Below are 25,409 nucleotides of genomic sequence, written 5' to 3' on the forward strand. Positions count from 1 at the left end.
GTATTTCATGACAATAGAAAGTTGCATTTTTGAACTCATTTATAATTTTGTCATTCAGAACACTACACTGGATTTTAAAGCGCAGTGAAGTACTCTATATCAATGATAAAGCAATGAACTTACCAAACGGTGCTTAGTGTGTATATCATGTGATAAGAGAATCTTATCATGCCTTCCATCAGCCAGAAGACTTAGCACACGATCCATTCTCTGGGCATCAGAGGGCATATCGGTACTGGGATCCAGCTGATACTGTGAGCATTCTGTCCCAAATAAATCAAACTGACAGTACGATCCCATGGCTGCAAATTCCAAAAGTGTGTCTTTTTGGGGTAGTGTTCCTGAAATAACATGCATTTCATGTTATTAATGTTACAGTAACAAAGTTGAAGTTAAGTAAGATCACGCTCTGAGACTAGAGCATAAGGGAAATATACAGTGTTACAGTCTGGACATTTATCAGAAGAAATGCTAGAAAAGAAATCTACCAGAAAAATTACAGAATGATTATGAATAGTCTTCAGATAGATATGCACATACAAATCTTATAAATAAAGTTGTAGCAGGTCTGCTGTATGTAATGTCATTTATTTTGTCACATTCTGATATATTTATCCATTTTAGGTCAACTGAAGGTTGTATCAGTAGTTTTTAGCTTTCGTGTTTGTTTGTTTGTTTGTTTGTTTGTTTGTTTGTTTGTTTGTTTGTTTGTTTGTTTGTTTGTTTGTTTGTTTGTTTGTTTGTTTGTTTGTTTGTTTGTTTGTTTGTTTGTTTGTTTGTTTGTTTGTTTGTTTGTTTGTTTGTTTGTTTGTTTGTTTGTTTGTTTGTTTGTTTGTTTGTTTGTTTGTTTGTTTGTTTGTTTGTTTGTTTGTTTGTTTGTTTGTTTGTTTGTTTGTTTGTTTGTTTGTTTGTTTGTTTGTTTGTTTGTTTGTTTGTTTGTTTGTTTGTTTGTTTGTTTGTTTGTTTGTTTGTTTGTTTGTTTGTTTGTTTGTTTGTTTGTTTGTTTGTTTGTTTGTTTGTTTGTTTGTTTGTTTGTTTGTTTGTTTGTTTGTTTGTTTGTTTGTTTGTTTGTTTGTTTGTTTGTTTGTTTGTTTGTTTGTTTGTTTGTTTGTTTGTTTGTTTGTTTGTTTGTTTGTTTGTTTGTTTGTTTGTTTGTTTGTTTGTTTGTTTGTTTGTTTGTTTGTTTGTTTGTTTGTTTGTTTGTTTGTTTGTTTGTTTGTTTGTTTGTTTGTTTGTTTGTTTGTTTGTTTGTTTGTTTGTTTGTTTGTTTGTTTGTTTGTTTGTTTGTTTGTTTGTTTGTTTGTTTGTTTGTTTGTTTGTTTGTTTGTTTGTTTGTTTGTTTGTTTGTTTGTTTGTTTGTTTGTTTGTTTGTTTGTTTGTTTGTTTGTTTGTTTGTTTGTTTGTTTGTTTGTTTGTTTGTTTGTTTGTTTGTTTGTTTGTTTGTTTGTTTGTTTGTTTGTTTGTTTGTTTGTTTGTTTGTTTGTTTGTTTGTTTGTTTGTTTGTTTGTTTGTTTGTTTGTTTGTTTGTTTGTTTGTTTGTTTGTTTGTTTGTTTGTTTGTTTGTTTGTTTGTTTGTTTGTTTGTTTGTTTGTTTGTTTGTTTGTTTGTTTGTTTGTTTGTTTGTTTGTTTGTTTGTTTGTTTGTTTGTTTGTTTGTTTGTTTGTTTGTTTGTTTGTTTGTTTGTTTGTTTGTTTGTTTGTTTGTTTGTTTGTTTGTTTGTTTGTTTGTTTGTTTGTTTGTTTGTTTGTTTGTTCCACCATCATGGGTAAATGGCTGAATAGATCTCAAACAAGCTTTGTATTTAGAGTCTACTCATCCAGGAGCAGATTTTGATATGCATATCATTTAAAAATTGCTGAATAGACTGGGGGTTTATAGGAAGACCAGAAGAGTTCTTTTCAATTTTCTCTTACATTTTTGATTATATCTGGACCAAACTACATATTTAGAGTCTACTCATCCAAGAGCAGGTTTTAATATGCATGTCATTTAAAAATCACTGGATAGACTGGGGGTTTATAGGATGATCAGATGAGTTTTTCAATTTTATCTTACACTATTGATTATATCTGGACCAAACTTCACATTTGGAGTTTTTATACGTTTTACACACACAGGTCTTATGGCGACAATGGGATAGGAAAGGGCTAGGAGCAGGAAGGAAGCAGCTGTGTCCTTAATTAAGGTAGAGCCCCAGCATTTACCAAGTGTGAAAATGGGAAACCACAGAAAACCATCTTCAGGGCTGCTGACAGTGTGATTTGAGACAACTATCTACCAAATGCAAGCTGACAGCTACGTGCCCCAAACCAACAGCCACTCTGTATATGCTCTTTATTGATTTTGAGAAGGCCTTCGATATCATTTTAGGGCTAAGATCTGGAGAGCAACGAAGATCTTCGGCATTCCCAAGAAGATCATCAGTCTGATGAAGTGCATGTATTGATAGGTATACATGCTAGGTGGAATATAAAGGACATTTGATGGAACCAATTGAAGTTAAGACTGGTGTGAAAGTTGTAGAAATATGGAAATCAAGCTTAAAGACCTGGAAACTGAAGCACAGGTAATTGGACTTCGGATTAACATTAAGAAGACAAAGGAAATGTGATTGAGAAACAGAAATAATACACCATTGCAACTGGATGGGCAGGTTATAGAGAGAGTGAATAGCTTCCGCTACCTAAGAAGCATTGTAACAGTGAACAGAGGGGCAGATGAAGATGTTACCAGACATTTGAACAAAGCTACGGGTGTGTTTGCAATACTCCGTCCCATACAGATGTTTAAAGAACTCAGTATGCGAACAAAACTGCAAATCTTCAATAGCAATGTTAAGTCTGTGCAGCTTTACACACGTGAAACCTGAAAAGTGACCAAGTCTTTGACATGGAGGATTCAGACATTTGTAAAAAATGTCTGAGGAACATATTAGGGACATACTGGCTGGAAGTGGTATCAAATGAGGAATTGTGGAAGAGAGCACACCAATTACTGATTGAACAGCAGTTCATGAATAGAAAGTGGCAGTGGATTGGACATGCACTGCGTAGACCTGATGATAGCATAGCAAAAGAAGCTCTTGAGTGGAATCGCCAGGGCCAGAGGAGGAGAGAAAGATTTAAGATGACATGGAGGACATCAGTGGAGACAGAGTGATCAGCTTGAGTATACATGGGGAAAGCTGAAACAGATGGCACATCACAGAACCAGATGGCAAAACCTTGTCTCAGCCCTATGCTCCTCAACAGGAGTTCAAAGAATTTAGTCAAATAAGAAGTTTTTAAGGTAAACAGAAAAATAGACCCAGTTTTCAGAATATCACAACTACATTACATCAAAAGGTTCTTTGATGAGTTGGCAATTGATGAAAGAATTCAAAACCCAGAAGAAAGGTTCCAAACATTTGTGTTGAACGGTTGCTTGGATATAATAATCCAGCAGCTTTCAGTACACTATGAAAGCATGAAAGATATATCAGTGAAATTTTTGCTCCTGCAGCCAGGAGAACTCAGAAGCTTAGAAGAGAGGGAAATTATGAAAAAAAAAAAAAACTTTGCAAATATTATCCAACCAATTTATCACCTACCCTTCCTGGCCAGAATATAATAATAATAATAATAATAATAATAATAATAATAATAATAATAATAATAATAATAATAATAATAATAATAATAATAATAATAATAATAATAATAATAATGTTACTGTTTCTACATCCCACTAACTACTTTGACACTTTTCGGAGATGCCGAGGTGCTGGAATTTTGTCCTGTAGGAATGACAGTAAATCTACTGACATGAGGCTGATATATATGAACACCTTCAAATACCACTGGAATGAGCCAGGATCGAACCTGCCATGTTGGTGTCAGAAGGGCAGCGCCTCAACCATTTAAGCCACTCAGCCCAGCAGCTTTTATCATTTTGGTTATTTCACTTCTTTCTGAGTGTCTGCCATACTCTTTTCCTTGAGACACTGAGGTAAGCCTTTGCTGAACTGAATGTCAAAATCAAATCCTTGCATTCTCCATTAACTGTTACATAGCAAAAATGAGGCTGGTTATTGATTTGTCACACCAGAAACATATTGCTCCTCTTCCAGCTGTGCCTCCACCTTTAAACTCACTTTTTGTTCCAATATTCTTTCAAAGATTTTTACCTATGAGGTATTAAGATGATTCCTCTGTAATTTATTCAATTCTTTCTGTCTCCCTTTTTTAAATATTGGATAAACGATACTTCTATTCCATTCTGCTGGCATCTTTTGTCTCTAGGCTGCTTTCAGCACTTTGCTTAGCCATCAGTTCTCCCACACCCTGGTGACTGTCCTAACTGCATTTTTGTTATTGCTTCTTCTAAATCAGACACTGAGAGCTCCTTTTTACTTGACACAGGTGTGTTGTTCTCTCCATGTACATTTTCTTGTTTTCTCCAATGTGCATTCAGTACATCTCTGAAGTATTCTTTTCATTTTCATTTCACTTCATCTGCCTCTATCAATAGTTCACAATTCTCATCCTTGATTGATACAGTATATTTTTCCTAACAGATCTCTTTTGATTCACAATGCTATACAGTTTCTTTTTTCCTACACCCAGATCCTCCTCTAATTCATTTGTGAAGTCCATTCAGCCATTCTTTTTTCTTCTTTTACTATATTCTGATACTTTCAGCTTCCTTATAATCTTTCTTCTACTTTGTCATTCCACCATAAAGTTTCTTTTTCTTTTATTCTTCTTACTGCCTACCCTACCACATGTTTCTTCTGAACTCACAACAAATGCTTCTTTAAAAATCTTCCTGCTCTTCCTCAGTATTCCTTATATCTATTTTCAGGACAGGCTATGTTATTTTCTTAAACGCATCCCTAAATTCCACTTCCCTTAGTTTCCATACTTTTATTCTCAGTGTTCTTATCTCCTTGACCTTTCCTACTTTCCTGTTCTTGATCTTTGCTATTACCACTCTATGGTCTCCATCAAATACCTCCCTTGTCATAGTTATTGCATCCAGTAGTTATTTTCATTTTCTCAATGAAGAAGTAGTCAATTAGCATTTTCATTTCTTTCTCTCATCTCCCTAGTTGTATCTTTGTTGTTTTCTGGGAACTGCTCTTCATAAACCATGTACCATATTTAATCGCATATTTTCCCCACTCTGTTTTTTCAGGACTGGAAACCAAATTTTATTTTTCCCCGCAGAATTTCCCCATCCTGTTTAGCTCAACTAGCCCGATCAGTTGACCAGCCGCCTCGAGTTACTTCTGGACTTGCGATGCAAATATTGTCCCGAGTTCACAGCTGTAGAGTCAACTGCCAAGCAAGAAATGACACAAAAATTACATTTGTAAGATAAAGCATGAAGTTTAATTTAAACTCAAAACTAAGGTTGCGCAAATCATCATAGGAATTACGATATTCTGCTAGAGAACGGGAATTATTTGCAGTAAATGAAATGGCGTATAGCTTTTAGCGCCAGGAGATACCAGGACAGATTCGGCTCGCCAAGTGCAAGTCTTTTGATTTGACACCCGTAGGTGACCTGCGCATTGTGATGAGGATGAAATGATGATGAAGGCAACACATACACCCAGTCCCCATGCCAGGGAAATTAACCAATGATGGTTAAAATTCCCGACCCTGAACCCGGGACCCCTGTGACCAAAGGCCAGCACGCTAACCATTTAGCCATGGAGCCATTATTTGCAGTGCTTTCTTTTTAGCAAATATATCACTGGAGGTCAAATTGGTTAAAATTCGGAAGAAATAATAGTAATTATGAAGATCCGAAGAAGAGGTGAAAATTCAGAAAGTTTCCTCATAAATCGGAAGGGTTGACAGGTATGTCATAACCTACGAAACCTACTTTCCAGGCAGTCAAGGTTCCACCCCTTCCCATGCGCTCCTTATAACTTGCAGGAGGTACAGTGGTGTCACAACTTCCGCATTTGGGAATCCTGCGCTGAGCCAGTTTCCAGGTAGTACAGCAGTTACCTCGGTCGTGAGCAGATTGTAAAAGCACTTAGTGCAATAAAACAGTTCAATTTTCTGGTGAGTGAAACTAACAAACATGGGTAAACATAATAGTTATATGGCAGAGTTTAAGTTGCGTGTACTTCCTTCCGTGGAAATGAACGGAGTAAGAGCTGCAGGCCGAGAATTTCCTTGAAGTTAGTACAATACTGGCAAAACCAGAGGAAAAAGTTAATGATGGCATTCCAGCAGAACTCTTGAAAAACTGTGATGATATCATGAAAAATGGTCTGTTTGAAGTGATTACTAAATGCTACGAACAAGGAACTTTACCAACTGATTTTATTAAAAGTAGAACAATTACACTCCCCAAAAAAGGAAATGCATGAGATTGTTCGAATTATAGAACATTAGTGATCCTTTCTCACATTTCTAAGATTTTACTTATCATTACTAAAGACAGAATTAGAAGGAAAATAGAACAACAATTGGATAATGATCAATATGGCTTTGGAACAAAGAAAGAACTAGGGAGGCTATATTAGCATTACATCAAATTCTGGAAAGAAGGATAAAAGTCAACAGGAAAACCTACGTAGCATTTATTGACTTGGAAAAAGCCTTTGATAATGTTGAGTGGAAATTGCTTTTTCAAGTAACGAGGAATATGGGACTTTACTGAAAAGACAGGCAACTTATTCTGAATCTATATAAAGCTTAAACCATGGAAGTTAATATTAATGGTACTACAAGGGAAGCAAAAATTAGAAGAGGGGTGTGACAAGGCTGCCCACTGTCACCATATCTCTTTAACCTGTTTATAGAAAATGCAGTTAGAGAAATGAAAGAGCACACTAAAGGGGTGAATTTTAATGGTATTCAGGTGCACAGTATCCACTTTGTGGATGATATTGCTCTCTTAGCTAATTCTGAAAAGGATATGAGTAAGATGCTAACAACATTCAACAAATCCTTAGAAAAATTTAAACTAAAAATAAATATAAAGAAAACAAAATTCATGATCATAGACAAAAAGAAGCCTACAGGCAGAAAACACTTAAAATTAAATAACACACTGATAGAACAAGTCACAGAATTCTCCTATTTGGGTAGTGTAATTACCTCTGATAACATATTCCTTTGAGAAATCAAAAAAAGAATAGTGATAGCAAAACAAGCCTTCCAAAATAAGAATGAACCTATTGCTTAACAACCATCTCAGTTTGGAGATCAGAAAAATCATTTCTCAAGACCTTTGTTTGGAGTGTGCTACTGTATGGGTGCGAAACCTGGACATCAGGGAAACAGGAAGAAACAAAACTTGAGGCTGCTGAAATGTGGTTTTGGAGAAAAATTAGAAAACAATTTGGACAGATAAAAAAACTAATGACTTTGTTTTAAAGAACATAAAAGAAGATCAATGTTTATTAAATACGATAAAGAAGAGGAAAGCAAATGTTCCATGGACAGTACTAAGACATGACTCTCTTCTCCAAACCATCAATGAAGGTAAAGTACTGGGAAAAAGACCCAGGGGACGACCAAGGATATCATACATGAAGAACTCTGTCGGTGAACTGGAATGTGGTTCATATAGCAACATGAAGAGGCTAGCAGAAGATCATCAGATATGACTACAACGGCAAGGCATTGCCTTTAGTAGATGATGATGATGAAGAAAACATTATGGTCTTTTCATGGTCTGAAATGTTGCAGATTAAAGCGTGCAAGAAGGAATGGCATCAATGTGCAAAATTTTAAAGCCATTAGAGGATGGGCGGTATGATTTATGTGAAGAAGTGGACTAAGCTTAAGAAGAAGAACATCAGTCTGTCAACGACTTCCGGAAGTGTACGCCGATAAGATACAAGAATTTTAAAAATTTGTCATCAGGCTATGGCAGAAGAACAACTATGTTCTTTCTCAGATTGGAAATACCGATCAAACGTTGGTATTTTTCGACATGCCGAAAAACACTATAATTAACAATATAAGTGCGCGTAATCTGTTGGTGAGAAGAACAAGAGCAGAGAAAATTAATTCCACAGTAATGTTAGCTACCACAGCAGATGGCAGGAAGTTGCCACCTTACATAATTTTTAAGCAGAAGTCTCTTCCCAAAGGAAACTTTCTGCCAGAAATTCCCATTCGAGTACAGGAGAAGAGTTGGGTTGTCAGCGAATTGATGGAAGACTGGCTGAATAATGTATGGAGAAGACTGTCATGGAGCCTTATTACAGCAGTTCTCTATGCTTGTTTTGGATAGTTTTAGAGGCCATCTTGTGGATGCCATAGGGGAAAAAATTACAGAGATGAAATCAGACCTTATAATCATACCTGATCTGACATCTGTTCTTCAGCCTTTCGATGTTTCAGTGAACAAGTCCTTCAAAGATTACCTACATAAATTGTATACAGAATGGATGTCAATGAATGCAACTAGTTTTACACCAATGGGAGGAATTAAAAAACCATCAATCAAACAGATGTGCCAGTGGATTCTCTGAACATTAGCTATGATCCCTGAATGTGTGATTAGCAAAAGTTTTATATACGGGCATATCCAATTCTCTCGACGGAGCAGAGGATGACATAACGTGGATGGAGGACTCAGACGCGCAATACAATGATGAGTGTGACAGTCTACAAGCTGAATCATCAGATGAGTGTGATCATGCATGAGAAAGGTAAGTTGCAACATGTCTCTACTTTGTGTTTGCATGACATAAAATAATTGAAATGCATAGATATTTTTAGAACAGATCAGTTACAAGTGGAGAACTCAACAGCATCTCCAGCGGAGAAGATAGGCTTTGGTAGGGCATAGGTGATGGAAGAGACAAATCTGTAGTGTCTGTACTCCAGCGAAGTGGCTACACAGTGTGAGGAGTGGCTTTGATATGTGACGGCAGAAGCTCTAGACTGCCAATGAGAGTGGCAACCTCATCAGTACTAATACACTAAAATGAGGTCTAAATGTGGGTAAAGATAGAAGTGAGGGTTATCCCCTGAAGCAATGCAGAATACATTGCTACCTGAGGGTGTTATGAAGAACTGGCAACCAGAAAAACAAAGCAAAGAGAATGAGAAGATCATCAGAGTGGGGACCATCAATGTTCATTGACTGAAAAAGCAGAAAGTAGGGGTATTGACATGTTGGGCCTTTCAGAGGTAAAATGGAGAGGAAATGGAGAAAAAGAACTGAGGAATAGATTGAAACCATTCTGCATTGGAGGCAATCATGCACAGACTGTAATGGTGATTTACTCTAATTGATAATATGACCCATCATTAATTTTATCTCTGCTCAGTTTAATCATGTCTGGTGCTTTTGACATGGATTCTTGAGCACCGACATAAATACAAAACATGTTATATTACTTTTCAAATGCTGCTCGTGAACAAACACTCACATACTGAGTACTCAATGTTTATGATAATGAATTATATTGTTGCATATAGAAATATATTACAAGATTGAATGACTAAATATATACTTTTTAAGAAATATTCACCTGTTACCAACAGTAGAAAGTTAAATTAGACTTACGATCAAGATGAGACATGACAGTTTTAGAGGCCTTTCCTCCAGCTTCTTGAAATAACCTCATGATTTCAAAAGGTGCTTGAGGATTTCTGCCAGGGTGGAAACTGACAGGACAGTTTAGCTGAGATTGTACTTCTGCCACAGCTTTAATCACACGAACCTCAAACTCTACAAACATAAATTTAAAAAGAGATACAAATGAAATAAGTTCAAAGGAATGTTTACCAGAAATTAAAATATTTTTATAATAAATGTGTCAGGACTGAAACTATAGGAAATAAAATATTCAATTTACCAACTAATAGTCCTTGTTTCCTCCGAAGCAGTGCAATTCACTGCTGTCAACATTTTTGAAGATTTTGGAAGCAGCTTTAGATTACCGCTTCTCATTAATTTTTTAGCTCATCCGTCACAGCTGCAATGCCCTTTTGCTGGCTTTCTTCCACTATTCTCTTTGGTCAGTGCAACAAGAAGAAATCATACAATGACACCTCAGAAGAAGAGACTGCTGTAAAGAAGGCAGCATAGGAATATTGCAGCTATCCAGAAAACTGCAACAGATGAACTGAAAAACCATATCAGAAACAGGTTTTCCCAACTTCTTCCCAAACCAGCAGATGGGACTATCATTCAGTAAGTTGAATACTTTATTCCATATAGTGTCATTTTATGACACGAACTGCATGCAAATTTTTACAGCTACATCACACAGTACGAGTGGAAAATAATTCAGTTTGGCTAAAATGCAGAAAATTCAATGACAATATATTTCCTAAAGTTTAAGTAAATACATACTGGATCAGCAATCAATCAATCAATCAATCAATCAATCAATCAATCAATCAATCAATCAAGCAAGCAAGCAAGCAAGCAAGCAAGCAAGCAAGCAAGCAAGCAACATTTAAGGCTGTCGCCCAAGTGGCAGATTCCCTCTATCCATTATTTACCTAGCCTTTTCTTAAATACTTTCAAAGTACTAGAAATTTATCGAACATTTCCTTTCTAATCCCTATTCCAATGAATATTTGCCCCGTTTTGTCCTCTTGAATTCCAACTTTATTTTCATATTAGGACCTTCCATACTTTTAAAAGCTCCACACAAGTTTAACTCTCTACTAATGTCATTCTGTCTACTGACAGCTCGGAACATATCAATTAAAATTGACAAATTTCATTGTAATGGTCCTTGTTGATATAATTTGATTAAGAATTTTATTTTATGTAAAGTATCCATGTAATCAATACAAATCACTTCTCAAGTGAAAACACATGCAATTTCAATGTCCAAGTGCAATACAGTACATGTTTTGTCATACTGGAAGACTTCTTCCACTGTCTGTGCGACAGTTTGTTTTGGTTACATTCTACAAAATTTTTAAGAATATATTAAAATGCACACTTAAAAGAACTACAGTACAATAATTCTCGGTAAAAACTTTGTTAAAAATAGCAGCTGATTGTAGCCTGATTAGAGCTTGTCACAAGTACAATATGCGCAGCAGTACTGAAAATAAGAAGCTAACGCTTAGCTCAGGAGGCAGTTGGCCATCGGGAGGAGTACAAATAGGACCTTGTTATTGACCAGATTTCTGTTCAAAAGCTTCCGGAGCTTGGACAATTTGACGAAACCAACTGTCAACGAGGTCCCTGTTCTCTTCCACCTCCTGAGCTATAGCTCAACAAACACAATCAGTACAGTAAAACTCTAATCAAGCTACAATCAGCAGCTAACTATTTTGAACAATGTTTTTACAGAGAATGATGTACTCTAGATGTTCTTTTAAGTGTGCATTTTAAAATATTCTTAAGAAATGTACTCTAGATGTTCTTTTAAGTGTGCATTTTAAAATAATCTTAAGAAATGTACTCTAGATGTTCTTTTAAGTGTGCATTTTAAAATATTCTTAAGAAATGTACTCTAGATGTTCTTTTAAGTGTGCATTTTAAAATATTCTAAAGAAATTTTGTAGAATGTAACCAAAACAAACTGTCGCACAGACATTTTCTAAAGATTCCTCAGAAGACAAGTTGAAGTATTCAATAGCATTGAATTTATTCAAGAGTATTACTCATACTTTTAAGTTATTATTTTTAATAAGATGCTATGGCTGAAGGAGTCTTCCAGTAAGACGAAACATGTACCGTATTACACTTGGACATTGAAATTGGATGTGTTTTCACTTGCAAAGTGATGTGTATTGATTAGGTGGATACTTTCAATGAAATAAAGTTCTTAAACATACCACTTAGTCCAGCATCTAATCTCCTTACTCCCAAGTTTTTCCAGCCCAAAGTTTGCACAATTTTAGTAACACTAATCGCTCAGAGCAAATAATGTTGCTTTCCTTTAGATCTTTTCCAGTTCTCGTATCAAGTAGTCATGGTGTGGGTCTCATACATTGGAACCTTACTCTAATTGGGGTCTTACCAGAGACTTATATGCCTTCTCCTTTACATCCTTACTACAACCCCTAAATACTCAATCAATCACTAATGATCTGCATTTACATTTAGGGCAGTCGTCCAGGTGGCAGATTCCTTGTCTGTTGTTTTCCTAGCCTTTTCTTCAATGAATTCAAAGAAATTGAAAATTTATTGAACATCACCCTTGGTAAGTTATTCCAATCCCTAACTCCTCTTCCTATAAATGAATATTTCCCTCAATTTGTCCTCTTGAATTCCAACTTTATCTTCATATTGTGACCTTTCCTTCTTCTAAAGACACCACTCAAACCTATTCGTCTACTAATGTCATTCCACTCCATCTCTCCACTGACAGCTCAGAACATACATTTCCTCATGTGGAACAAATATTTCAGGTTCCCTATGGGAATCAACATCTTTATCATCTGATGGCCAGGCAGGCATCAATTTTTTAAAATGAGACAAAGTCTCTCATAGTGCATTGGCACTGCCGGTGGCTTGAAGTGGCCTACGCAGTGCCCTCCACTGTATGCACTAGCCATGCGTCTTGGTGGGTATGTTATTTATCAAATGATGAGCCCAACTTAGTACACTGGGGCGAAACGCTGGCAACCAGGAATGAGTTAGCTGGAAAATTTATAATGTCTAATAAAGGACCAACTATATTGGTATTAACATACCACTTAGTCGAGGTAGTCTTCTTTCTCCCAAGTTCTCCCAGCTCAAACTTTGCAACATTTTTGTAACGCTACTCTTTTGTCAGAAATCACCCAGAACAAATCAAGCTGTTTTTCTTTGGATTTTTTTCCAGTTCTTCAATCCAGTAATCCTGGTGAGGGTCCCATAAACTGGAACCATACTTTATTTGGGATCTTACCAGAGACTTGTATGCCCTCTCCTTTACATCCTTACTACAACCCCTGAACACCCTCATAACCATGTGAATAGATCTGTAACCTTTCTTTAGAGCCCCATTAATGTGATTACCCCAATGAAAATCATTCCTTATATTAACACGTAGATACTTACAGTGATCCCCATGATGTACTAATACCCCATCAACACAGTAATTAAAGGACTTTTCCTCTTGATGAAAGTTACAACCTGACTTTTCATCCTATTCACCATCAAACCATTGCCAGCTTTCCATGTCACAACACAGACTAGGTCTTTTTGTAATATTCTGTAACCTATTTACTACTCTATAGAGTATAACATCTTCAACAGAAAAAATTAAGGTTATTTATGTTTGTAAGATATCAATAAAAAATTCTATTTAAACTTAACTGCCCATAAAATAAACACAAATTATTTCATCACATAACCTGAAGTGTGGCTTCTTAGAGTAACGAGAATTAACATGGGATTTCATTAAATGTATCCTCATAAGTGGGTCTGAATGTTGATTGGGTCCTCAACAGTTCCACCCTCAGATGTCATACACAGCCTTGACATCAATAAAGATGCATAGCAGGCAAAATATGTTATTACATATCTCTGCCATGCCCAATGGAACATCTACCAACCATACGAGTGACAGTTTCATACATTCGTAACACAGACTGGCTACTTGACTGTTGGGTATTCAGCCCGAAGGCTGGTTTGATCCTTCACAGTCCCACCAACAGCTGTCATAGATAGCCTAGGCTTCACTGAAGAGGCGTACTAGGAAAATGAGGAGTGAGGTAGTTTCCCATTGTTTTCCTCACCGGGCCAGATGTTGCTATTACATATCAGTCTGCCAAGCCCATTAAAATGCATGCACCAACCGACCCTATGAGTGATGTTTTCACATCATTCATGACAGGGACTAGCTGCATAAGTAATGGTATTACTAGCATCGCTCATACCTTGGTCACTTTCATATTTTCAATTTTCACGTCAATGAAAGTAACAAAATCTGATTTAGCCTATACCAGAGGACATGCACTGTAAACACTATGCCTCACCAGAAATGGATCAGGGTTTCATAAGTGGGTAAAAACAGTAATTGCACTAATTTGCTATCTTGGAATCAAAGGAAGAGGAGGGATTGCAACATCTTATGAGGGATTTCTTTGTCAAACATTTCAGTATTTATTTACAGGCATTCTTCCTGGTTTTTCCAGTTCTTTTTAATTTTATTTTTTTGGGGTGGGGGTGTGGGGTGGTGGTTGATCAAGCTCAGTTTCATGATGGGATGCATTTCCTGATGCCAAACCTACAATACAAGGAGGGATGTGTTAACTACAACTGTGTGTTTCTGTGGAGTAAGTGTGCTGTGTTGCATGTAAATTAAAATGTACAAATTAAGATGAACACAAACACCCAGTCCCTGAGCCAGAGGAATTAACAAGGTGTGGCTAAAATCCCCAGCTTGGCTGGAGCCCTCTGAACTGAGACCACTATGCTGACCATTCAGCAAATGAGCCAGAAGATGTATTTCCAGGCAATGGGGGAAAGAAAATCCAATCGTTGGTGGAAAGTAGGATGAATGAAATCCAGTGGTTTTAGATCACATAGGGGATGTTAGAACTACCTTCAACACATGCCAAATAATTGAAGAAAGTTATGAGAGGAAAAGGCACACAATGGCACCCTAGGAGAGACAAGGCGAATGATTATGTAAAGAACTGGCAGCAGAGTCAGAGAATATAACATCCTACCAATCCTATAATATCAGAGAAGCAAGGGAGTCTTGTACCATGCAACACTTTATATATACATATTTTTTAAATTCTGGGCTGTAACTTTTAATCCCATAAATGGTGGTAATAAGTATCAAGGTTTCCTTTACAGTTTCCTGTTTATATGTTTTTGCTTTACAGTCCTATTAAGGATTTTAAAAATAATTTATGGTGAAGTGTAAAGTTTTCCATGGTACAACATCATCATCATGTATCACGGAACATACACTCTTATACATTTCTGTTTTGCTATTTGTTTTATGTCACACTGACACAGACAGGTTTTATGGAAATGATGGAACAGGACTGGGAAGGACATGAACATGGCCTTGATTAAGGTACAGCCCCCAGCATTTGCCTGGTATGAAAATAGGAAAATACAGAAAACCATCTTCAGGCTTCTGACAGTGGGTTTTGCATCCGCCATCTATCAAATTTAAGCTCACAGCTATGTGACTCAAACCGCATGGCCAACTCCCTTGGTCTCTTGTACCTTGGAAAACAGCAAATATAGAAAGGAAATAAATGTAAACATATATTTGAAATCAATTGTAAATTCAAAAACCATTAACTATGTTACCAGGAGTCATTGCATGCGGATGGGCTTTCTCCATAACTTCTTCCACTCCATACAAGTAAAAGGTGTGTCCAGGATGGTTTCCTTTTTTTACAGTTTGCTGTACGTCACAACGACACAGACGGGTTTTGTGGCATTGATGGAATAGGAAAGGGCTAGGAGTGGGAAGGAAGCGAGCGTGGCCTTAATTAAGATACAGCCCCAGAATTTGCCTGGTGTGAAAATGGGAAACCATGAAAAACCATCTTCAAGTCTGCCGACAGTGGAGTTCAAACTCACTACCTGCTGAATGCAAGCTGGTAGCTGTTGTAACCCAAACCATGCAGCCACTTGCTTGGTTGTCCTGGGTGTTTGATAAGCCACAAATCTATGGTACAAACTGATTGTAGGAAGACTTCAGAGATGAATATTCAGTTCAAACAAGAGGTCGTAGTTTATGGGAGGATTGCGGGTAAAAAATTTAAAAAAAAAAACATCCTAAAATTTTGTAGGAAGGTTTCTTCATTTGACTACACAGACGGAGTAGCAGCACCATTTGACTCAGGTGTTGTGCCACACAGCATTATAGGCTTAAAATGAACTCAAGAAAATACAAACATTGGAGGATTATGAACACCAGTTGTGCAAACTGCCATAATATTGTGACAATGCTGCCAAGTTCGGTAGATGTCGCACTCTCAATCTGTCCTATTTATTTCCCGATATTTGGACTGCAAATATTCCAGTCTTATTGCAGATCCAAATTCGTTCAGCTGGCATGGGTCCAAACCAAAAATCAACTTTGTCGAAAAACAAACCTACATTTATTTTGTTAAAATTGGTTGCCCTGCTTAAACTTGTAGCTCTTGGGGTTGTTATGGATAGGTCAGAATGACATTTAGTGAATTCTCTGATCCATTACTCTTCAGCTATTTGTTTTTTGTTTCATAATTGAGGGTAACTCTTATTGCTGGCACAGGCAAATTTCTAAGCCAGTTCCCTAATACCCTTTACAGTCAAACCATACTTCGTTTTTGTTATTGTTTCTGTATACTTAGGCAAACAATTTTCTTCAGTCTCAGAAAATACTGTAACTTTCTGCTGTCTAATCTTGTGTTATAACAGAGGTTCAGAGTTTGGAATTTCAACAAATGTCTTGGCAGAGGAGCTAACTTCACACCAAACACTTTGCAAGCTTTTGTTTTCTGGAGGAGCCATAGCTGCTTCAGGAGTGAAGCAGCTTTCTTCAAGACATCTGGATCATCTGGAATCCTTTGTATGCCTAGCTTACAGAACTTCTTAACATAACCTAAAATTAAAAAAAGCAAGAAATGATCTTCCATGGTACACAATGTTCTGTGTTCCAAAGTACAATATGATGCATGATTCAACAAATTTGGCTCCTGAAGTTGAAGTCAGCATATGCAGTGCACTGTAAGTGGTTAGAGTAATAAACACAGTTTCATTTTTGTGTTACAGAGTATACAAAAACAAGCAAAACATTTACTTTCGATGCTAAAAGATTTGTTTTTTGTACAGCATCCATGCTTGTCATAACAAATAAAAGAACTATCAACTGGCAACTTTTACCATTTGACTGAGTTTGAGCTTGTTAGAAGCAGTAGAAATCAGAACCAAAAAAAGGTTCCAAAATACACAATCCTCTCGCCTATAATAAGCTCCTATGGGATATCCAACCATGACCATTGCTACTGCTGTTCTGAGTCCCCTGTGGTGATGGCTAAAACTGTGCTTCATCTGCCCCACATATCTTCAATAAATATCAGATTGGTAGACCAGCCAAGGAAGCATCTTGACAGCACACAGGTAGTCAAGGTCTTACATTACCTTGCTGGAAAATGGGTTGCCACAACTACTCAATAAAATAAAACACATGCATTTATAGATTGTAGACCCTGGATCACTGCCAGCAGAAACCATGAATTATAAGGGATTGGGGCCCACACTATGACACAAGTCACTCCAAAATTGTTAAAATTTTTGTGCTTCTCAAGAATCTTGCATGCTCTAATCTGAATGTTCAAGAAACCTGGCTTTATTGCCAAGCATGACACAGAAGTTCAGAACCATCGATGTCACCCACTCCCAACATAATTCCATATGAAACTACTGATAGAGAGATGAAAATAATAAATGACCTATGACATGGCAAGAATGTTGAAATTGTTCTTCAATTTTTTTAAAATTATGCAGGGCAGAACATTGATATCTACCGTACTGATACCATTACATGTCTCCGAATGATGGATAAAAGTGTCTTTTAAACTGATCATGCTAGTTGGATGAGGAGATAATCCTTACACTATGTAGTGTCCTGGAGCTATTGGGCAATTTGTAGCCAGATATAAGATACCAAATTTGGAGCAGGAGGACCATTTCAAGTACACAGATACTACAGTATAAAGAAAAGAAACCAAATTATGACATAGGAGAAAAAATACAGTTAACTGACAATTGCAATGTACAGTATTTCACATGACATAAGTGAATTAATATTATGATTACAATCATGATCGTTTAAAACAATAGAATCTTTTAGCATTGCTCAAATCTGTCCGTCAAGTTCATCTGTCAAGGGCTTGATACTCATTTCCACCAACATCTCGAAGTTCTAATACAGTTTATCTCCCCAGCGAAGTATGGTTCGCCCAAAGTTCCCTTATCATATGGCTATCCAGTAAGAGCTTGGTGTATCAGACATTATTACTGCAAATATGCCCAAACCATCTCAGTCACCAAATTTGGATTAATGCTATAACATACAATTTATTGTAAGGTGTTCTCAAATCCTGAGTTCATTAAAGTTTTCACTCTGGTAGACTGCTGTAGCACTCAGGAGGGACAGTAACTAGAGACTGTAGCAACTACGTGGAAGAGATATCACATGGCCAGTGGACTGCTTTAGCAGTTGCATGTTGTTTAGCTTTTCTGTACTTTGCTACGGTAGACTATTGGAGAAGTTCGACCTTCATGATACCTAGTGGTTGCTTTGTGAGTCTGTTGTTACTAGTAGACTCACCAGATCTTAGGGGTAATCAGTTAGAAGATAAGTGTTCGAGTGACCTTCGCACCCACCTTTTCCTGCAAAATTTATTGCTGTTCACTACCAATGTATTAGTGTTCCTAAAGGTAGCTTCAACACATTGTGGTACTGAATTTCAGAATGCACATGAAACTGTATATTGCGGATGAAGATTTTATACTCATACCGGGAAGTGGCTTTGAAAGAAATGAAGACAGAAAAGATTTACTCTGAAAATGCTGTGTTCAAAGCCATGGATCTGAAAGAAAAATGGGAAAACTTGCATGAATAAAAATGACTAAAATATACAGAAGGGTACATGACTGAACTATATAATTTTTTTTTAAATTGTCAACATATATCTTAACAATATGAACAAATGCGAGCGAGACAGCTGAGAAGGAAAAGTATCCCTTACAACGGGCAGGGCCAACCATCCTAGGCAGTCATCCCCAATGTCAGGCATCCGCTTTCGCTTCCCTGGAGTGAATATTGAGTTTAGTAGTTTCCTGACTGTCAAGTAACACAGTGTGATTCAGCAGCCCCTTCCAATATCGTTTGCTGCAGCCCAACCAACGTGCACATGGTTATAGGGGTGCTATTACCCTGCAGGCGTACTGTATGGTACTAATGTTCAGTAAGCACATTGTGCACAAGATTCTGAATCCTAGCGAAATGTTATATCATCTGTTCACAAACCATGACGCCTTGAAATCATATAGCAACGTCATTTTACCATGTAATTATGTTAATGTGTCATGCCTTGTGACCGGATGTAACGAAGAGGGCAATCCATGCATAAAACTAAGTAACAATGCAGTAATTAATGTCTTTAACACCGAACCAGAAGGTGTATGTACTCTGCTCTTGTCGTACTACCAGCATATTTCCAGCAGTGTAGCATAACTTATGTGGTTAGGCGTTCGCCTAGCAATCGACGGAATGTGCCTGCGGCGGTTCAAATCCTGCATCATTCAAATGTTTCTGCATCAGTGTGACGTTTGAATATGTAAACACAGGCCCAAGTTTGCCACATTCAAACAGTAGAATGACACTTTTATTCATCTTGTGCCCTGCGCATACTCTGCTGGTTAGGGCCCGAATGTACTGTAATCTCTCCTGTCATTTGGCATGTTTTCCACAGAAGAATACATTGACATGCTCCTCATTTATGGGAAAGCAAGACAAAATGCGAGTGAGCCACTATGTCTGTACCAGGAATGGTATCCCGACATGCGACACCCGACTGCTACGACATTCCGCCGAGTTGAAAGACGCCTAAGGACAACAGGTGTGATTTCCAACTAGCCACAAGTCTGCGATAGGCCCGTTACATCGGGTGAAACATAAGAGGCCATTCTAGAGGAAGCTCGTAATAATCCACACATCAGTAGCGAGGGCGACTGCACGGCAGGTGAACACCAGCCAGCCATCTGTCTGGCGAATACTGCATGAACATAAATTTTACCCATACCATCTTGAGCTACGCCATGAGCTACATGGGCGGGATTTCGAAGCCCGAATGGAGTTCTGTCCGTGGCTATTAGGCAGGCTGGACAAAGACACAGCATTCATATCGCATATCTTGTTCTCGGACGAATCACGCTTCCACAATAATCAGAATGTCAATTGCCACAACATGCACTATTGGTGTCTGGACAATCCTCGCTGGGTGCGACAGGCAGCCCATTAAGTACGTTGGGGAGTGAATATCTGGTGTGGAATCGTGGGGGATCGCCTGATTGGACCTTATTTCTTTGAGGGCCATTGGACGAACCCACGCTACCTGCACTTTCTGCGTCAGGAACTCCCACTGCTGCTGGAGGATGTGCCCTTGCACGATCGTTTGACGATGTGGTTGCAACAGGATGGAGCTCCACCACATTCAACTTCGCCTATACGTAACCATCTGAACGAGGAACTGCCAAGGAAATGGATAGGACGAGGAGGCCCTGTCTCTTGGCCCAACAGATCACCAGATTTAACTCCGTTAAGACTTCTTCTTGTGGGGACATTTGAAGAACATCATTTACACTCAAGTGCCAGAAAACTCCGACAAGCTCCAGCAACTCATCACGGACGCCTGCCAAGCAATTACACCTGGAATGCTTTAGCGCACAAGACAATCTATTGGACACCGGGCCCAAATGTGCATAAACCAAAACGGTCATCACATCGAGCATTTGCTGCGATAAAACATTGTCAGGGCAGGTCTTTTGTGTCAGTTTCAGCTTACTCTAACTTGAAGAAAGAAGAGGACCACAGCCAACACAAGACCAACATCTACTTCAGGATATCAACCCTGCTGTCAAAAGGAGCATTCCGTTCAACAATGGATTTGGACTTTGATGTCACCATGTGCTGCTAAAATGTAGGCATTTCTAACTGCGGAGGGAGCACGTAATGGATGAACCTCAACAAGGGGGCATAACAGACTGTCCTGCGAATCGAGTTCCATCATAAAATTTGAGTATAATTTTATATTTTTTCTGTCCATCTGTGTAGAAAATTAAATGATCTTCTTCATTTAGTTGAGTTTTCTATTATATTTGAGTAACTTAGTGATATTTTTCAACTTTCATCTCACCTCATTTTGGAAATGAATGTATGCGAGATGGGATCTATTAGTGTAGATTTGTTGTAGCTTGTCTTCCAAGAATATTTCAAACTTTTTGCAATTATTTAAAATGATATTTAATAATAACTGACCTCACTGATAAATGAGAACTTAAATAATAATATAAGATTTGTGAAACATTGCTGAACAAGATTTGGGCTGAGTCTCACCTAGTAAATTTTGATATAGTTTCATCTAAAGCATTACTCTACGATGATGTATGACTGTGTCATCTAAATGCATGTTATAAATTTCATAAATGTCATCTAATCTACAGATTAATTCAGAGACTGATGGTAGATTTAAAAATCACTAATAATAATAATAATAATAATGGCTATAAACCACCATCTCTATGCTTTGAGCGAAAGGACGGCACACTGGCGACGTCAAATGAAGAAAATTGCAGCATTCTGGTAGACTACTTCAAGAATTTACTTAATTGCTCTAAACCACAAAACCCCACTGAGACCAAGGAACCCTTACTCAGGTACCCAGATTCCAGACCACCTGACAGAGATGAAATCAAGCGCCACATTGCCTATCTCAAAAATAACAAAGCACCAGGGGAAGATTCAGTAGTAGCAGAACTATGGAAATATGCCCCAGAGGAATCCCTTGATATCTTGCAAAAGCAAATAGAAGAAATTTGGAGCAAGGAGACCCTACCCGAAGATTGGAAAATAGCTTTGATCCATCCATTACACAAAAAGGGCAGCATGAAGAACATCAACAACTACAGAGGAATATCTTTGCTACCTGTGACTTACAAAATTCTATCACTTGCCATTCTGGAATATTTGGAAGCACAAGTCGGAAATCAAATAGTTGAATACCAAGGAGGGTTCAGGAAAAGTAGCTCAACAGCCGAACAGATTCAAAATCTCAAAATGATCATCAGATATTGTACACTAAGATCCAAGCAGTATGTGTCTGTCTTTGTGGACTTCAAGAAAGCGTGCGACTCCACTGACTGGGAAGTCCTGCTAAACATCTTAAATGAATTTGGAATTGATTTGAAACTGTTGGCATTAATAAGAGCCACCCTGACCAATACTAAATCCAAGGTGAAGTTCCATGGATGTCTCTCGCATTCCTTTCACATCAAAACAGGAGTCCGACAAGGTGATGGGCTATCCCCGATACTCTTCAACTGCGTTCTTGAAAAGATCATCAGAACCTGGCGGGTGAGATTACAAGAAACCAACTACAGTCCACTAAGAATAGGAACCAAATCCAAGGGGATCACAACAAACTGCTTCGCATTTGCCGATGATATTGCTGTTCTCTCAAATGACATAGAAACCGCTAGAGCTCTAGTTGAAATGTTACTGGAAATTGCCGAACAAACTGGTCTGCAGATATCGTTTGAGAAAACAGAAGTAATGACTAACATGAAAGAGGCCCCACCAAAACTCCATACAAAATATGGGGACATCACCCGAGTAGACAAATTCAAATACCTGGGTGAGATAATCATGAAAAATGGACTGGACAAAGAAGCACTTCAGGAGCAGGTACGCAAACTGGAAATAGCCTACCAAACATCCTGCATAATCTACAACAAAAAATGCCTTTCCCAAAACACCAAGATACGTCACTATGAAACAGTTCTGAAGCCAGTAGTTCTATATACAGCCGAAACTCTGTCTCTAAATGCCAACAAAGGACTCCTTGAAGAACTGGAGAGAAAAACAAACGCAAAATTGCGAGAGGAATCTTGGGATCAAAGTGCAGAAATGGAAACCATCAAAAGAAATCCAACGAGGAAGTCTACAGAAAAATAGAGAAAATTACCGACACAATCCGAAAAAGATGGGTATGATTTTATGGTCATCTGAAAAAAATGGACGGGAGAATGTTAACTAAAGAGATCTTTCACTTTTTAATTCAAACCCCAAAACCACAATTCCCTGGTTTAGAAATACCAAAGAAGACCTGCAAATGCTACATATCTCAGCTGAAGATGCCCTTAACAGAGATCGCTTCCGCAAGAAAATATTGATGAATGGGATAAACCGAGACGAGCAACCGAAGAGAAGACACGGTGCCCCTTGGACAGAGGAGCGTAAGCAGGCCCACTCACAAAGAATGAGGGAAATTTGGGCTCTAAAGAAGACCAAGTGCAGTGTCAAATGCAACAAGACTTAATGTGGTCCTTGATGGCCCCAGAAATTTTTATATATATATAATAATAAAAATTTTGAGACCAGGTTAAATAAGAATTTAATGGTCATGAGTGATAAATGATATTAGAATGTTCTTGTGGAATATTAATGTGTGCTCTATTGCTGCATAATTTGCCTGGAATATGGTAGTCCTGCAGGATATTTGTTGAATTTTTGGAAGCACACGTGCCTTCCGAGAGAGAAATGTGGAGCGCGTGTTGAGTTATATTTCATGCAATTTAGGGATAATATTAATTTATTGGTGCTCAATGACCATGTGTCTGATGACATTAATTTCAACCCAAGCGATGTGCATGGTTATTATTATTCTGCCAAATCTTTTGACTAAAATCTAGGAATTTTGATTACATCGTCATTGTAATACTGACATAATGCTCACTGAAGTGACCATTCCAATTCAGTTACAAGCCGCAATACTTGTTAAATATATTTGACTTAATGTAGGTTCATCTGTTTAATCCAATTTATTGTATTTTGTGATATCAATCATGAAATAAAAATAAAACCCTAGAATCCGTTTGTAAATTTTGTAAATAATATCCATGTATCATATGTGTGTGTGTGGTGTGTGTGATGTAGTTTTGATGATTTTGACGTGATATTTATTGAATTTTTTGTTTTAATCTGACTGCGTGTTCGACACGGTGGGTCAGGTTATCCCAGCGTTGTCTGTGTTTGGCTTGTTTCTTTGATTGTTGTGCAATAATATTTCTTGCAAACTTAAGAACAGACTCAACGCTATAATGATGTGATTTTGAAAGTGAATAAGATAGTATAATTTTTAAAGTAAGCCTAAACGAGTGTAAAATTTTAGAAAATTTTGTAACGTTAATTAATGTATGACATGAATAATCCCAGTTCAGTTATCTAATAATTTTCAAGAGAAGGATTATTGTTCTAAAGACCATAACAATGGTATTAATGTTAATTAAATTAATTAATTACTTTCAAGAGTATTCAAAGAATCAGTTTAATATTATCAGCGTGTTATTCAAGATATTATCCGCAAGTGAGAAAGTGAAACTAATCTGGATTTTGTAGATGTTGTGCAGTAATAATTCAGAAAGGAAACCATGGTCATCCGACACATAATTTAGTGGAAATTCAGCATTTCAGTTTATTTAAAGTGATACAAATGACATTAGGCTGTCAAATACATTTCAGATCAAGGATGATTTAGGATGAGGTTCATCCTCCTTTTTTTATTTTAAACTTTAAAGCCAATGGAAGGCTTATTTTGATTTACTTTTATTCTTTCAGGATAATCCATTGTCAACGAGATTCAAGATTTGAATAACTTACTTTTTGTAAATCTAGTCTACAATATTAGCTTCGTGAGGATCATGATAAACAGCAGCAAGAGATAATTGTTTGTGAACTATTATTATTTTGTGCATATCACAATAAATGTCAAGCCTATGTTTTTTTTTTGTTCTTTCTTTCATTGTCGTCAGTCCTTGCCCTTTAGATGCCTCCAAGAATTAAGACAGCCCACTAACGAATGGTCCACCTCTGGATCTCTCATGCTCTGGCTGAGCTTAGCCGGGAAATTAGGGGACAACATATACTGTCAATAATAGAAACTACATGCATATCACCAAATTACATTTATCAGAGAAAGAAAATCATGTACACATTAACACAGGAGCCTTTACCTAAATGATAAAATGAAAAGGATGAACTGAACTAAGACATAACCAGGAAGTCACCTTACATACAGTCCAGTACATTCACTATGAGCAGAAAAAATCATGTACCATACTGAATTTAAAAAAATTAGGAAAATAAATTATTTTTTACTATCAAGAACTGGACAGGTATGATCTGTGATAATGAAATAGTGATGAGTTAATTTCTGTTTCTCTTTCATAATTTGGAACATGGCCTTTGAAGTATTCGCCTGAATTTGAAGTGAGAAACAGAAAACCTCTTCTAGGATAGTTGATACTTCTCTTCTAAATTACTTTACTTGAGACTCAGTACGTGCATTTCAGCGCCTCCAGTCAACCTTAAATCAGTGGAAAATCCAGGATTCAAACCCAGGTCAGCCAGATGGGAAGTGATTTTGCTAACCTCTACACCACAGGTGTTGACATAGGATGAAAATGACCACAGCTTTGGCAAACTAAACACCAAAATGTATCAGGATTTGAAATGAGAAATCATGGTGAATCATTTAATGTACAGCCAACTGTAAGACTGAATATACCCATTTCTTTACCCTATGGTCACTCACTGTACTGGCCTGAAATTAAATGCACAGAGCTAGCCAGATCGATGGATGATAAACTTACTACTTTGAGGAAGAAAGGAGCAGTGATATGGCATACCAGTCATTATTTTTCAAACAGTGGTCACATAAAAATATACGAACATTTCTGGCAATGGG

General features: G+C 37.4%; 1 protein-coding gene across 1 annotated transcript in view; it reads right to left on the reverse strand.

Moving 5' to 3' along the window:
* LOC136863379 (phosphotriesterase-related protein) overlaps positions 1 to 25,409 on the reverse strand; it is a 137,508-nt gene that overhangs the window by 44,725 nt on the left and 67,374 nt on the right. Inside the window, exons 5-6 of the mRNA XM_067139782.2 lie at positions 9,529 to 9,693; positions 124 to 341 (exon numbers count right to left, since the gene is read on the reverse strand). Coding sequence (XP_066995883.2) covers positions 124 to 341; positions 9,529 to 9,693 — 383 coding nt within the window. The remainder of the gene's footprint in view (positions 1 to 123; positions 342 to 9,528; positions 9,694 to 25,409) is intronic.

Source organism: Anabrus simplex, chromosome 2 (genome assembly GCF_040414725.1).
Source record: "Anabrus simplex isolate iqAnaSimp1 chromosome 2, ASM4041472v1, whole genome shotgun sequence".
In the NCBI taxonomy this organism is placed as follows: Eukaryota; Metazoa; Arthropoda; class Insecta; order Orthoptera; family Tettigoniidae; genus Anabrus; species Anabrus simplex.